This window comes from Triticum urartu, chromosome 5 (assembly GCF_003073215.2).
Source record: "Triticum urartu cultivar G1812 chromosome 5, Tu2.1, whole genome shotgun sequence".
Lineage (NCBI taxonomy): Eukaryota > Viridiplantae > Streptophyta > Magnoliopsida > Poales > Poaceae > Triticum > Triticum urartu.
In genome coordinates, this window is record NC_053026.1 from 51,871,301 (window position 1) to 51,886,780 (window position 15,480).

Sequence of the window (15,480 nt, forward strand, 5' to 3'; positions counted from 1 at the left end):
ATTTGGTAGAAGCGGGGGACGACGACGATGGCCTCCTCCATCACCGGGCAACGTCCGCAAACGTACACGAGACGCTTCCGCATGCACCATCAGAGACCGTCGTGGTCTCAGCGGCCACCGCAGAGCGCAGACATGACGTGGAGAGGAGAGAGGGCGGTCCTGCATCGGCGGAGGCGACGCTGTTGCAGTCACTGGCGACGCAGCAGGCGCTCGGCGCTCCCTCACACGGACCCTGTTCATCCGGCCCGGCGTTCCAACGATGGCGACGTAGCAGGCAGACTATCTGGGTGCACGGCCGTCGCCGCGCACGTTAACCTCCGTAGCCAGCCACTACTCGCGCTTGGCCTGCTACCGGTGACGCCCACCTCCAGCGCCGGCAACCGGAACGCCCACAGGTCCACCATGGCCGACTCTAGGTCCTCGGCCCTCACGTCGCTATCCACGTCCGAGCCATTCTGCATCAAGAATCTTCCCTGGCCGGCGATAAAGCGGTAGGCCTCGTCACAGCCTAGCTTCTTGCGGCCGAGCATGGGCCTGTCGCGGCGTTCGCGTCGTAGGCCTGGACTTGCACGTAGGAACAGCTAGCCGCGTCGCCATCTCTTAGCTCTTGCACGGCATGAGCAGTCGGTGCTGCTTGGCGACCCGGCGACGCGGACCAGCACGGATGGAAGTAGGACGAACCATCACTAAGCGACCACGAAAATCACCGGAAGACGCGAGAGAACACGCACCGATCAGCAACGTCCGGAAGCGACGTCGACGGCGGCACCGCTAGCACAGCGTAGACAGAGTCACCGAGGTATGGAAAGCGGCACTGCTCCCTGACAAAGAACGACGGCACCGCGTATTTGCTAATCCTGACAAATCTCGAAAAAGGTGGGGATAGCGACAACACAAATAGACCAACAGCGGCCGAACAGCAGAAAGGGGCGGCGCAATTGGACCAACAGCGGCTCAACAAAATCAGCGCGGACAGCGACGCGAAAACTGACCCGACAGGGACACAAACAAAATCCAGCGGCCAGTAGAACTGAAAGAAAGAAAGCATATAAGAAGAACAACCACGCCGCCTGCCCCACATGCAATCAAAAATGCTAAACCAACCAAAAGAACCATCACTCCAGTTTAAAAAATTTCAAACAAAAATCTGAATCCACAACGCGTTTGTACACAACCAGCTACCAAAATAATACACATGCCCCATAGGAATTTACCCAGAAGTCCTTTTCATCCAAGTGGATGAATCTTAGAGCGAACAAGCTCCCAGATATAGAGGCTTGGGTATGAGTAGTTGGGGGATAAATGCTAGTACCCTACCATAATCATCGGGTAAACAGGGGATCCAAACAATAGTAAAAAAAAGTTGGATCATTGCTTTATCCAACTAAGCTGCTAGTTCACTGGTTGGTGTAGTTAACTTGCTAAACTGCAGGTTTCCAAGTATTCTGCAACACATTTTTAATACAGTGTTGCATATATAACTGAACTTTACTTGTGGATTTCTTTCATGTACCTCATAATTAATCTGCTTATTAGAATATCGGCAAAGGTGAAGATGAGCCGGGGTGGGCCCCTCTACGTGACACATGCATGCTTGGCTCGAAATTGAAGGACTGGGATAAAATGCAGGTAAAAATCTTCTGGATATAGCATTTTGTGCGAGTACAACAACACATGCACCTATATAATTAACTAATGTTCTGTTTACTGGCCAGGATTCTGATGTGGCTAAACCGAGTGAGGTCCCTTTGGACAACTTTTATGATGGATAGGAAACAAAATGTACCATACGGTTGGCTGAGGGGCTACATTTTGAAGGGGGGAATGGGGGGCGGTTGATGCTTCTGGATGCATCCAAGAGCCTAAAATTTTGGAGAGGGGAAGAATGGCGGCTCTGATGTAGTTTTCGTTTACTAGGTTCCACTGCACGCATCGGAGAGCGCAAGATTTGTACATGCAAACCTTTTAGTTTTAGTTTCTCTTCATCCTTTGTACCACAACAAAATTCTTGCAAAACTGTTTTCGCAGCTTATATTGAGTAAAATCATCTTGCCCGGAATTCTCTGTAGTGCATTTAGCCAAACCTGCCTATCTTGATGCTGCAATGAATTGTTGTAAAAACAACTATCGAAGAGGTGTTTCTTGGCATACAAGCAATCTTCCGAAGAGCCACTGGTTGCGGGCAAACTCTGATCAAATTAAAAGAAGTGAGCTGTGTTTTTGCCATAACTGTAACTGTAATAGCTATATGAAATTTGATTTCAAAATGTATAACTCAGAACTAACAAACATGCCCAATTGCCCGACCGACTCAATGTCCATTAGGCTGCAAGAAGCATCCTCCCCAGACGGTGGACTCAACTCTGCCAAGTTGTGTCGGCTTATAATAAAGTGCCCAAGGGTGCGTCATGCACTGACATCTCTGATGACGAATTGATTCGCATCAATGAAGCCGCGGTTCAAGCGATAGAGAGCATATTGACGAGCAGAAATCCTGGAGAACACACTATCCGCCTTCTGCTTCAGAGATGATGTCCCCATATCCATTGGGCATGCTGTTGGTCATGCCATGGCGGGCACACTTGGCCTGCGCATGTTTGTCAACCATTTGGCATGAAAGTACAGAAGTATATACATTTCACATATATATTATCAAGTAAACCATGCGTGCAAGGATAGATTAATAATAAAAACGACAGATTTTCAGTCTCCAAATCATCCGATCAACATCGCGTGATGTACAGGTTATGATTGTATCGTCGTGCCACAAACTCTTCACTGGCTGAAAACACTCAATTATCACAACAAAAGTTCAGATTACAGATTAAACTGTGACGGGCAAAATTGCTAGGATCAGTAGACTGATTCACTGACACTACTAAATATCACTACAAAAGGAGCTCTGATCCAGTCACCAAATTTCACTGCCAACACCCACCGGATTGCGTGACAAGCGCTGATGTCCATGATACTGCGGCCTTCTGGGCATAAACCGTTTGCCTTGGCGGCACGAGTCGGCTTTCGTTTGCTTCTACACTGACAACTGCAACTAGCAAGTATACCATTATATATTGCGAGAAAACTGCGGTGGGTGCTTCTCACTCGTCTGTAACCGGTCTCTTCTCCAGCAATGATGCCAAGAAAACAGAACACAGTTTCGTGAGAGGCGGGAGAGCATGAGATGATCCAGTGAATATAGTTTCCCAGGGTCTGTCTGATGGGATAAATGGGATATCTGAAACCTCTTTCTTCAGTTCCAGTTTTGGAAGTTCTCCATAAATAGAAGCATAACCGATTGGTGCTGAAACAACAGAGATGACCATGAGTACATTTTCTATCACTTCTAGTGCAGCAAGGAATAGGTCAAAATTGCTTTCACCAGGCACGATGTAAATGATATTCAGAAAGTCTCTTTGAGGTATGATGGCATTTAACAATCAAGTGCGCAGGTTATGAAAGCAACAAAGTCGTACAACAAACTCACCAGGTTCATCGGCTTGAATGTTTTTCCGTGTGCTCTTGCTGATTTGCGGCTCCTCGTTCTTTAGGGGATCAAAGATAACATATTCATGTGAACCATTTACGTAAACCAGCAATGAAGCCTCTCCACCTCTTGTGCCGTCTGTGCTTGCATCAAAAGAGGGACCATCCTTCACAAAAGCAATGCTACCTCCTTTTGCCTGAAAGAAATGAGAAGGTAATCAAAGCGTACGAATTAATACACTCCCTGGTGAATTCCCCTTTTAAAAAAGTAGATATATTCAGTGGAGAAGAAACCAAACAACAAAACCAACAGAACCTAGACAACACACAATGAACTACCAGTGTGGTTAGAGCCTTAGAGGAACAAGACAGTGAATGGACCATTTAATGTTACTCTAAACATAGCCCACTTGCTTGGTTTAACAAATAGAATGGGTTGGCCAAGTGCCAGCTCATCTCTCATAAGCCTAGTCGAAAAATTCTGTGATTACAAAGCTGCAACTTTTTGAAGTGGACAATAACAAAAAATTCACTTTCACAAAGTCTATATTGCACTTCAAAAGTAGTTGGTCATGAAATATAGCAAGTTATCTGAGCATACCTTCTTTACAGACCAGGAGGAAACCGGTTTTGAATTTTCTGCATCGAAAATCAGTATTATCCCATCTTGCTCTGCTGGTGCTCCTCCTTCAGGACAGCTTAGAAGAGAAAGAACCGCAAATTCACTCTTACTTGAAGAACAACATGCAGCTGTCAAAGCATAAACACTAACATTAGAACTAGATCAAATGTGCTTGCCTGAAAACATTTTGTTTTGTTGGTACAAGGAACCAGGCTAGAACAAGGGACCCTAACCCTAATTATAGTGTGGTGCTTTACTCCATATGATGAAAGTGTGTAACACAATTGGATCATGAACCACATCTATTAACAGTATTACACTGGAACTGGGCTACTTGAGTGATCATTTGGTAGCCCTTGAAGATAGCCAAATTTATCCGAATGGTCATACTGGGCTGAGTTATTAAATGAGTAAAAGTCGTGCAACCAGTAAAAGCTGGTGCAACAAGGTTGTGCCAGATCATTTGTGTGCCTCTAATTGGCATGGCTAAGCAGCTTGATGCTTCTACGGTTAAACCAATATTACTGATTCAGAACTCCACAACTGGGTTACCCAATGCTAGAAATAGAATGCATAGTGAAAAATGTAAAGCATTCATCGTGTGCTAGATGCTATTCCGCCTTCATGGAAATTTGCCGTCATAGTTTAATACCTTCTGCGAAAAGGGTGTAAGACCATTCCATGGAAAGATTTGACACATTCCACACAGCAACCTGTGGTTTTGAACTCTGAGATAGAGACATCAAATAAGCCGAATCCCCAGCGAAAGAAAGTTTTGTAATGGGCTGCAAATTTAAGAGGGAAAAAATCAAATCACCAGGGTCAATATAGTGGCAAAAGTACAACAGAAAGAACAATAAATACCGATAGTGCTTCTGCAATCACGCCAACAAGTGCATTATTATCAGGGTCCCACAGAGTAATGACGCTCTCAGCTGCAACCGCAAGAACAGATCCATCGCCTGAGAAGGCTGCGGCTGTCATAGGTTTCTTCCTACAAAATTAAGTTATTCAAAATATCATCTGCATCATTTAACAAGTCAATGGACAATAAATGAAATGATTGCTCTTTATATGTGTGATTAGACAGGTCATTAAGCAGTTACACTAAATATGCTTATAACTAGTCTTTATACAACTAAATGTAAACATGTATTGTTTAAAGGAAAATCATGGTCAACTCACTTGTATGAGCCAACTGATTGGCATCTCCAACCAGATTGACTTTTTCCGTCACTTGATTGTAAAGACAAACTTTGGACCCACACCTACAGGTCAAAATATACTCAGGATACGGAGAGAATCAAATAAGGCATCATCCACAAAGCTGATATGACATGCACACCTTGAAGTTGCCACCAAACGAAGAACTCACAGCCATGTTCTTTCCTGGATGGAAAGCAACGGCAGAAATCCCAGCATCACTGTTATGGAACATGTGAGTCAGAAAACATAGTATCACTATATATCTATCAGTGACCTAATAAGCATGTACACCAACCTGTGAGGCTCATAAATGACAGTGGACAGATGAAATTGTCCAGCACGAGACCCTTGGTTCCAAAATTTCAGTGTAACAAGGCCACCTAATTCTTCTTCAGGAAGCTTGACCTCCACAGTGCACATTAAATTGCCACCAATGGACAAGGAAACTAAAGAGATGTACAACTATATTAAGGGAAAAAAGAAAGGTGTCAAATTGTGAATACCAAACAGAGACTGACAAATTATGAATATCACATAATGGTTTATTCCAGAGATCCCAATGAAAGAAATCTATAATACTCCCTATGTAAACAAATATAAGACGTTCTACATCACTATTTTAGTGATCTAAAATGCCTTAATATTTGTTTACAGAAAGAGTAGTAAATACGACACAGCAAGTATGTCAACCATGTTCAGAAGATTACAGCAAAATGACTTTGGTGCTTTGAAATATTATCACATAATAAGATACAACATAACCATTGAGAAGAAAATTCATTAAAAAGAAACATAGACTATAAAGAAGAGAACTTAAGTGGTTAAACAAAGGCAGGATAGGACAAAGGTATCACACCGTAATATCGTCAACAGGCTGAAAGTTCCTCTCACACACTTGCACCTGAGCAGGTTAACAATATTGGGTCAATCTTACTAAAATGTTGCGCACAATAAATCTCTTAAGTTGATTGTCTTACCTCTGAAACCTCAGTGTTCTCAAACAAATTATAGAATTGTATGCAGTAATCTTGTGTTGGTATAGCAACAAGGCCATTAGTGGAATCAAATCCACACACATCTCGTCGACTCAAGTCCGCGGAAGCAATAGGTAGCTGAGGAGACAAACACAGAGGGTAAAACCATAAGGGGAGATAAACAGAGACAATATATATAGAGGGTGCTTGGATACGTTTTAGTCCCATGACTAAAAGTAGTGGGACTAAAACTTGCTAGCCTCACCCATGCTTGGATCCAAATACTAAAGAGACTAAAATCAAGTTATTGAGCATTTATTATCCTCCAAACCCTCCAATCCAGAACTCGCATGTGTTAAAGGAGAGGAATTAAATGAGGAGAGAGAGGGCTAATACATATTTTAGTAGGTTTCCTATGACTAAAAAATTTTAGCCTCAAGACTAGTCCTAGCCTCTCTTTAGTCAGGGGTGCTTGGAACTTTAGCCTCTAAAAGAGACTATTTTTAGTCAGACTAAAAATAGTCCCTTGGATCCAAGCACCCTCATAGCCAATCAGCCATAAGTCTCAAGCATATTGAATAATTGTCAGAACAAGGGTAACCAAAATCTGGCGATGTCATTTGCTGGCATAAACAATTAAAGGGCGGAACTGCAGATTTTGATGCACAAACCTTAATTCCAGCAACGGTTTTCAGGACCTCCATGTTAGGCATGTTTAAAAGATGAACTTGGTTATTTGTACATGACACCTGCAAATAACAAAAAATTGTAGCATGAAAAACTTGGCGTCTTGGCGACCCAATTCAGAATGGAATATGATGTCAATATCATTCTTATCAATCAACATCCTCATCCCAGCCCAGTTTACAAGTAAATACAGTCCATGTCTATATAACAGAGTGAAAGCTCGACAGATATACTTTATTCATTCAGTTCCAATCACATTGCTTGATCAGTTCCTAATATGAAGCTGTACAAGCCCAAATTCATGAATTGGCATCCTCTCTAAGTAAATATTACTGCACAAAGAGGCATCGATGAACCAACCTTCTAACGGTACTAATTCGAAATGTTATACTGCTGTGACAGCAACTACACATGATACTATCACAACATTTTCTCTTTGGGCTTTGACCATAAGATAGACCCATAATATATATTCTGTGCGACTAAAACATTGTACCATGGGAAACTTCTTTCGAGAATTCAACGGTATAGTCTTTGTCATATATATAACCCACATTTAGTTGGTCTAATTTATGGTGAAAGTTCAATTTTGAAATGCTTGCACACCTTATTCATTTGAATGGAGGGAGTACAAATTTAGCAGCAACACGACAGGGAATAATGCATCCAAACTATAAAGCAGACGAGAAGTAGCAACCAAATGATACTATGAAAACATGCAGAATGACTACATGATAAGCATGTTCACATATTTCACGCCAGGTGTGCCTACTAGGAATCTGATGATCTCATTTTTTTAAAACTTCCGTTACTCGCAACCAAGAAGCAGAGCAAAGTTTAGGCATGTCTACACATCTGAAACAAACGAAACTTCTATTCACACAGGCATATAGGATTACGACAAGCCAGAATACCAGATTCACATAACTTCTTAAATCACAAAATAACTTCTCTGAGGAGAAATAGATTTCAGGTTCTTGTAAATACACTGAAATATCATACAGGAGGTAAGAGAAGTGATACTTACACAGGAAATGGAAGAGTCTGGAGAATCTACAAAGAACAGAAGAGGAGATCCTAGACGTGGCTTATACCTTCTCTTTCCAGTATCTAGTTGCCATACAACAATAACACCCTCCATACCACCTGTAAGATCAGAAGATGCTTGTCACTTACAAGACTAGACATCAGGGTCAACATACAAGACTAAAATGTAGCACAAAAATGGCATCGATAAACAGTAAAAGCATCAGTAATCAAAACCTGAGAGCAAGTAAGCTCCATCGGAAGAAAATTTGAGAAAGTTCACTCCGCTAGAATGCCAGTGCCATGTAGTGCAAGTACCCGCATCATCTTTACCCCTTACACCATCCCTTTCTTCATCAACTTGAGACTTTGCACCATGTGTTCCAGAAAACTTGGCCTTTCCAAAACCTCTCCAGATTAAGATCCTCCCTGTTGCATCACCACCAGCAACAATTCTCTCACTTGGATGGAAGGCCAGGGTGCTCAACTTCTTTGTGTGACCAAGCTTTATTTTCCTTATATTGTCATGGTTGAAATCTTTCGTAGGTATGCTCCATATATAGAGATGTCTCTTATTTGCAATGCCCAAAAATTCTCCAGAACAACTCACGACAATCTTTTCTGGCTTCCGTGTCTGTTTGGATAAAAGAAAATAATGAGACGGTGAAGTTCTAAGCATAGAAAATGTCATAAATTCTCATCTGGACAATGGAATGGGCAAATCCGAAAACCTCACCTGAGCCAGTTCAGAACCCACTTGGCACCCTTTCCACAAGTCATAAATCCTCAGCTGCCCCCACAATTCCTTCTTTTTAGCAACTGGCTTGCCCTTTGCCTTATCTTGAATAGCCTTGTTGCTCAAAGCTTCCACAGAGACGAATGCGAAAGGAGCATACACCTCGGTCAATTTCAATTTTTTGCTTATGTTGGGAATCACCTGCACTCATCAGATAAGAAACATTATTAGCCCCGCCTACGGTATCTCGACTTCAAATCAACAGGCTCGGCATAAGACGATGGCTCGAGCGGCTCACCATGGAGTGGACTGGGGCGTCGACTTTGACCTTCCGCACCAGCTCGGCGGTGGCGAAGTCCCAGTAGATGAGGAAGCCGTCGAGCCCCGCCGTCCAGCAGTGGGTCGCGAGCTTGGCGGCCGCCGCGGCGCTGCTCTGCGGCGGCACCACCACGACGGCGGTGACGTCCCCCTCGTGCCCCTCCAGCTCCGACACCTGCAGCACGACAGACCCCAAAGGGGCGAGCCACATCAGCTTCAATCACGAGGCCACACGCGGCGGCGCGGATGGACAAGGTTCGCGCAGATGGTGAGGAACCGCGGTCGGGGGCTGCGCTTACCAGCATGCCGGTGGAGGTGCTGAAGACGGAGACGGAGCGGCCGGAGCAGACGAGGAGGAAGCGGCCGTCGGCGGAGAAGGCCGGCGGCGCCGAGACGTAGCTCTGGCCGCCGGTGATCATGGCGGCGGCGGCGGCGGCGGCGGCCGGTTTAGCTAGGGTTCCGGGGCGGGCGAGGAAATGGGGGCGGGGCGCGAGAGGAGGAGGAGGAGGGCGGCGAGACGGCGGGGAGAGGAGAGGTAGGGTTTTGGGGTTTGGGGACAAGCCGCAGAAGCAGGGCAAAGAGGGCTGTTTTTTGCGGGTTGACGGGTTTTGCACACCTTGTTGGGTCGGAAACCCGCTTCAAGTTTTGGGCCTTGGGTTTGTGCCGGTGGGCTCGGCCGTATTTACGCAAGCGTGGCGGTAGCCTTGTGGGCTGAACCATCGTGTCATCATGTGGGCCAGGCCGTATTCATATAAGCACTGCAAAATAGTCCAAGTTACAGACTGATTTGTCTCAAAAAAAAAGTTACAGACTGATAAAAAAGTTACAGACTGATATATACAGATGGGCGGACATCCAGTGATACCACACCTTAAATGCTCCCATGATACCATTTGAAAAAAAGTTCATGATACCACATCTTAAATGCTCCCATGTTTCAAAAAATTCTGAAAAAAATCATGAATGTTCACAAAGGAACGTGTCTGCACCCCTAAAAATTCCAGGTTCAAATTCGAAATGCAAATTGAGCAAAGACAAATCCAGATGTGAATAGTGTAAATTTTGCTTTTATCCTTTTTTTTGTGACACTATTCATGCTAGTGCTAGATCTGTCATTGTTGTTTCTCGATGTGTATTTTGAATTTGGACCCTACATTGTGAACATTCACAAAATAAATCGGAATTTTTTGAAACGTCTAAAATTGTTTTTTCAAAGTTGGTATCATGGGAGCATTCAAGGTATGGTATCACTTGATACTCTCCCATACACATATGTACTTCCTCCATTCCAAAACAATTCAAAATCTCGGTTTATCGTAATTCACACTTGTTTAAGTTTGATCAAAACCCAAAAAAAATCACTAGTTTCAAAACAATTATTTCACTCAAGACAAAAAAAATGATTTCACTCATTTTTAAATGTTGGTTTCACTATTTTCAAAACATTTATTTCGCTCAATTCACAAAGATAATTTCAATCATTTCAAAAATCGGATTTCACACCTTTTAAAGGTTTACTCATTTAAAGAAACCATATTTCGCTGCACTTACTTCAAAACATTGATTTCAGTCAATACAAATAAATCAATTTCACTTATTTTAAATTTACCGCTTTCACTTGTTTCAAAAAACCTCGTACACTCATTCAAACAAATAATTTACTCCTTTCAAAAAACTAGTTTCACTCGTTTTAAAAATGTATTCCACTCATTTAAAAATGTTGGTTTTACACTTTTCAAAACACTTATTTCAATCGATTAAAAATTGATTGATTTCAAAAGACTGATTTTATGGATTTGCTTTTTCCAAGCAGTTTCACACATTGAAATAGTTTGAGTGAAAAAAGTTGATTGCAACGTTGACATTTAAACATGTTTGAAATGTATTCAAATTTGTCTTGTTTTAAATGTCTTGGCACTAGGAGTTCAAATATACACAATGTTTTAAACATGAAATGACGGTTTAAAATATATTATTTGTTGGGTGAAAGAGGAGAAAGGATGAATGTGTCGTATTCATGTGCTGCATGCACTGGCGAAGCTTTAGTGTGGACCAAGGGGGCCAGTGCCCCCCCCCCTTAATTTTGGCATTTATTGAAGAGCATTGCCAGTGTTCGGGCCTAATTAGTATTTCAACGTGTGATTAGCCCCTCTTTGCCTACTAATTTGTTCCTCTTGAGTCATGGCCTCCTCTTAAATTTGGGATACACTTATAATTTGTAGTCTAATGGAAACGTTTTTCAGACGGATGCTATGTCGTCGATGTTTATCTAATCCCACGGCCTATATTCTAAGCTAGCTGCCCAAATTAATCTGTCGAGAAAATCACGCATGCACCGTCCCAACTAGCTCAGTATGTCACAAATGTGAGTTAACCTCGCTTGCACGACCAACGCACCCCATCTGTTCCGCATCTCCCGGGAGAGCGCAGCCCCGAGCCCGCTGACCTCCCTCGCCACGACGGCTACATGACCGAGACACATCTCCGGTCAATAACCAATAGCGGAACCTGGATGCTGATACTGGTTCCTACATATTCTACAAAGATCTTTATCGGTCAAACCGCAATAACAACATACGTTATTCCCTTTGTCATAGGTATGTTACTTGCCCGAGATTTGATCGTCGGTATCATCATACCTAGTTCAATCTCGTTACTAGCAAGTCTCTTTACTCGTTCCGTAATACATCATCCCACGACTAACTCATTAGTCACGTGCTTGTAAGGCTTATAGTGATGTGCATTATCGAGAGAGCACAGAGATACCTCTCCGATACTCGGAGTGACAAATCCTAATCTTGATCCATGCCAACCCAACAAACACCTTCGGAGACACCTGTAGAGCATCTTTATAATCACACACTTACGTTGTGACGTTTGATAGCACACAAGGTGTTCCTCCAGTATTCGGGGGTTGCATAATATCATAGCCAAAGGAATATGTATAAGTCATGAAGAAAGCAATAGCAATAAAGCTTAAACGGTCATTGTGCTAAGCTAACGGATGGGTCTTGTCCATCACATCATTCTCTAATGATGTGATCTCGTTCATCAAATGACAACACATGTCTATGGTCAGGAAACCTAACCATCTTTGATTAACGAGCTAGTCAAGTAGAGGCATACTAGGGACACTCTATTTTGTCTATGTATTCACACATGTACTAAATTTCCTGTTAATACAATTCTAGCATGAATAATAATCATTTATCATGATATAAGAAAATATAAATAACAACTTTATTATTGCCTCTAGGGCATATTTCCTTCAGTACCGAGCTTGATGTTATCATCTTCGCAATTTGGATACAACCCTTTTTTGTGATCCTCTAACATGTGATCGAACTTCTACTTCTCCCTTTCACTTTGGCATTGTCTCTTTGCATCAATAATGACCCGACGAAGATCATCATCAGGCACATCGTCTGGTTCCTCTTGATCTTCAATTTCCCCGTTGCAGTATCACTGTAGTTAGGGGTATAGTTGCCATCATCCTTTTCTTCTTTGTTGTCTTCCATCATAAACCCTCTTTCTCTATGCTTGGTCCAAACATTATAGTGTGGCATGAAACCCTTCTGAAGCAAGTGCAAGTGAAGGGTTTTCGAGTCAGGGTAATCCTTCATGCTCCCACAGACAGTACATGGACAATACATAAAACCATTCTGCTTGATTGCCTCAGCCACTTCGAGACAATTATGCATGCCATCAATGTACTCGGAGGTGCGTCGGTCACCGTACATCTATTGCCGGTTCATCTATGTGCATTGCATAATTAAGTGTATCGAAAACCATTACAGAACATCATCAATAGAGAAGTGACAAATTAATACAAGTTCATCATCACATTTAAACCAAAGTGCTGTAGTGATCAAATGTTATTACTGAAAAAAATAAATACATAAAGTTCATACATAGTTCTCATAGAACAACATATAGCTCTCTAGAGCATGTAATTAAAACATACATTGAAACTAACATACAACTATATATGTAAAACATTTAAATGCAACAACAAATGCGATCATAATCGCAACTAAGGTAACAATTGATCCAACAACATAATGATACCAAGCCTCATTATCGATGGCATATTTTCTAACCTTTATAATCTTCAAGCGCATTGCATCCATCTGGATCTTGTGATCATCGACGACATCGGCAATATGGAACTCCAATTCCATCTTCTCCTCCTCAAATATTTTTAATTTTTTCTTCAAGTAATTGTTTTCCTTTTTAACTAAATTTAACCTCTCGACAAGAGGGTCGGTTGGAATTTCCGGTTCACATACCTCCTAGATAAAAACATCTATGCCACGTTGGTCGGCATAATTGTCATAAACACTAAATGAAATAAATAGTAATAAAAGATAATATACCACATCCGAATCATAGACAGGACGAGGACCGACGGGGCGGATACCAAAACCATGACACTATATAATAACAAACAATAATAAAAGTACAAAAATATACAAGTATTTATCTAAATCATACAAGAATTTTTTTTAAAAAAGAAGATAAGAACAAGAGGCTCACCATGGTGGTGCCAGCGACGAGATCGGCGCGGGCGAGCGATGGCGGTGAGGACGGGGACGGGACGACACCCTACACATGTGTATCTAAATCAAAAGAACTCCCACATACACTCCTCCACTAAAACCCACAAACCACTCTACTTCTAGAGCATTTGAAATGAGCTAAACTAGCAGTGAGAGATGAAAGGATGAAGTTGCTAACCTTTTAGAACACTTGTGTAGTTGGTGCACTGCCAAACCTAGACAAATCTTGGGAAAATGTAGCTTCGAGGACGAGCTTGGAGAGGAGCAAGCTTAAGTGTGGCTCGGGCATTTCATCGAACACCTCATGTGCATAGGAGGTGAGAACAGAGAGCAGCACACCTCCCACACGCCGGCCGGCCAAACAAAAAGGAGTGAGCGGGCAGGGGCGAGCATATATATAGGCATCTCTTTAATCCCAGTTGGTGACTAGAACCGGGACAAAAGACCGACCTTTGGTCCCGGTTCCAGCCACCAACCGGGACTAAAGGGGTTGCGCCAGGAGCGAGGCCCTTTAGTCCCGGTTCGTGTATGGAAGCGGAACCAAAGGGGTCAGACGAACCGAGACCCTGGCCCGGTCGGCGCCCTGGCCTCACGAACCGGGACTGATGCACCCATTGGTCCCGGTTCATAACAGAACCGGGATTAATGCTCTTATCTGGCCTGGATCAAAACCATGTTTTCTACTAGTGACAGCGTCCAAAAGGCCTAAGCATTTCCAAACTTATTTTACCTTACAACAACAAAAGAGTGTGTGTTGCACATATTCTGCATCGACTGAGCATCGATAACACTATGGCAATATGGGGATATGTCGGCCAACAAGAACGCCATAACATGGTAGAACTCCATAAAACACTTTTCATGCAAAGTGTTTTACTTGGTCAGGCACCTTAAGTTTCCATGCAAACATATACAGAGCATGGACTGAGAATACAAACATATACCATATGCCCGTGGAACTGTGAAGGCATCTGAATACAAACATATACCATATGCCCGTGGGAACCGTTAGGGTAACGCGGACCCTCAAACTATACCTGGCCATGGGTCGGGCCGGGCCGGGCCTAAAAAAGCCCACAATAGAAAACAGAGGCCCAGGCCCTCCCAGGCCTACCATCGGGCCTACTTTTCAAGCCCAAGCCGGCCCATATGGTAAAAAGCCCTTAGGGCTTAGGCCGTGGGCCGGGCTTCTTCCTTAAAATGCTAATATGCTAAGCCCAAGCCCATCCAGGCCCTTCTGGTGGGCTCAAAACTCAGGCCCAAGCCCAGCCCACGGGCAAGCTCATCGGGCCTAGGCCCTGGATTATAGGGTCGGGCCTGGGTGGGCCGACAGGGCCAGGCCGGAGATGGCCAGGACTACCTCAAACCGATCGCAACCATATGCCCGTGGGAACGGTTAGGGTAACGCGGACCCTCAAACCGTTCGCAACCATCTAGATCGCGTGGTTCGAACGTGCTTTGCCATTGAACGTGGTTCTGTATCGATCCGCTCGGCGGTCCGAACGTCTGACCCACCCAACCCTCTGTTGGGGAACGTAGCAGAATTTTAAAATTTTCTACGCATCACCAAGATCAATCTATGGAGTCATCTAGCAACGAGGGAGAGAGAAGTGCATCTACATACCCTTGTAGATCACGAGCGGAAGCGTTCAAGAGAACGGGTTGATGGAGTCGTACTCGTCGTGATCCAAATCACCGAAGATCCTAGCACCGAACGGACGGCACCTCCGCGTTCAACACACGTACGGAGCGAGGACGTCTCCCGCGCCTTGATCCAGCAAGGAGGAGGGAGAGGTTGAGGAAGAGGGCTCCAACAGCAGCACGACGGCGTGGTGATGGTGAAGCTGCAGTACTCCGGCAGGGCTTCGC

General features: G+C 43.6%; 1 protein-coding gene across 1 annotated transcript; it reads right to left on the reverse strand.

The window, feature by feature from the left end:
• Window positions 1–2,678: 2,678 nt before the first annotated feature.
• Window positions 2,679–9,602, reverse strand: LOC125507841 (WD repeat-containing protein 75). The gene is made up of 16 exons (XM_048672363.1): window positions 9,352–9,602; window positions 9,033–9,227; window positions 8,735–8,935; window positions 8,236–8,632; window positions 8,000–8,118; window positions 6,957–7,034; window positions 6,289–6,423; window positions 6,168–6,212; window positions 5,607–5,773; window positions 5,451–5,529; window positions 5,291–5,373; window positions 4,970–5,099; window positions 4,758–4,890; window positions 4,085–4,233; window positions 3,485–3,680; window positions 2,679–3,301 (listed from the first exon to the last, which is right to left on the reverse strand). Exons 1-16 carry the CDS (start codon window positions 9,469–9,471, stop codon window positions 3,099–3,101), a joined length of 2,430 nt encoding a protein of 809 aa, XP_048528320.1. The 5' UTR covers window positions 9,472–9,602; the 3' UTR covers window positions 2,679–3,098.
• Between the last annotated feature and the right edge of the window lie 5,878 nt (window positions 9,603–15,480).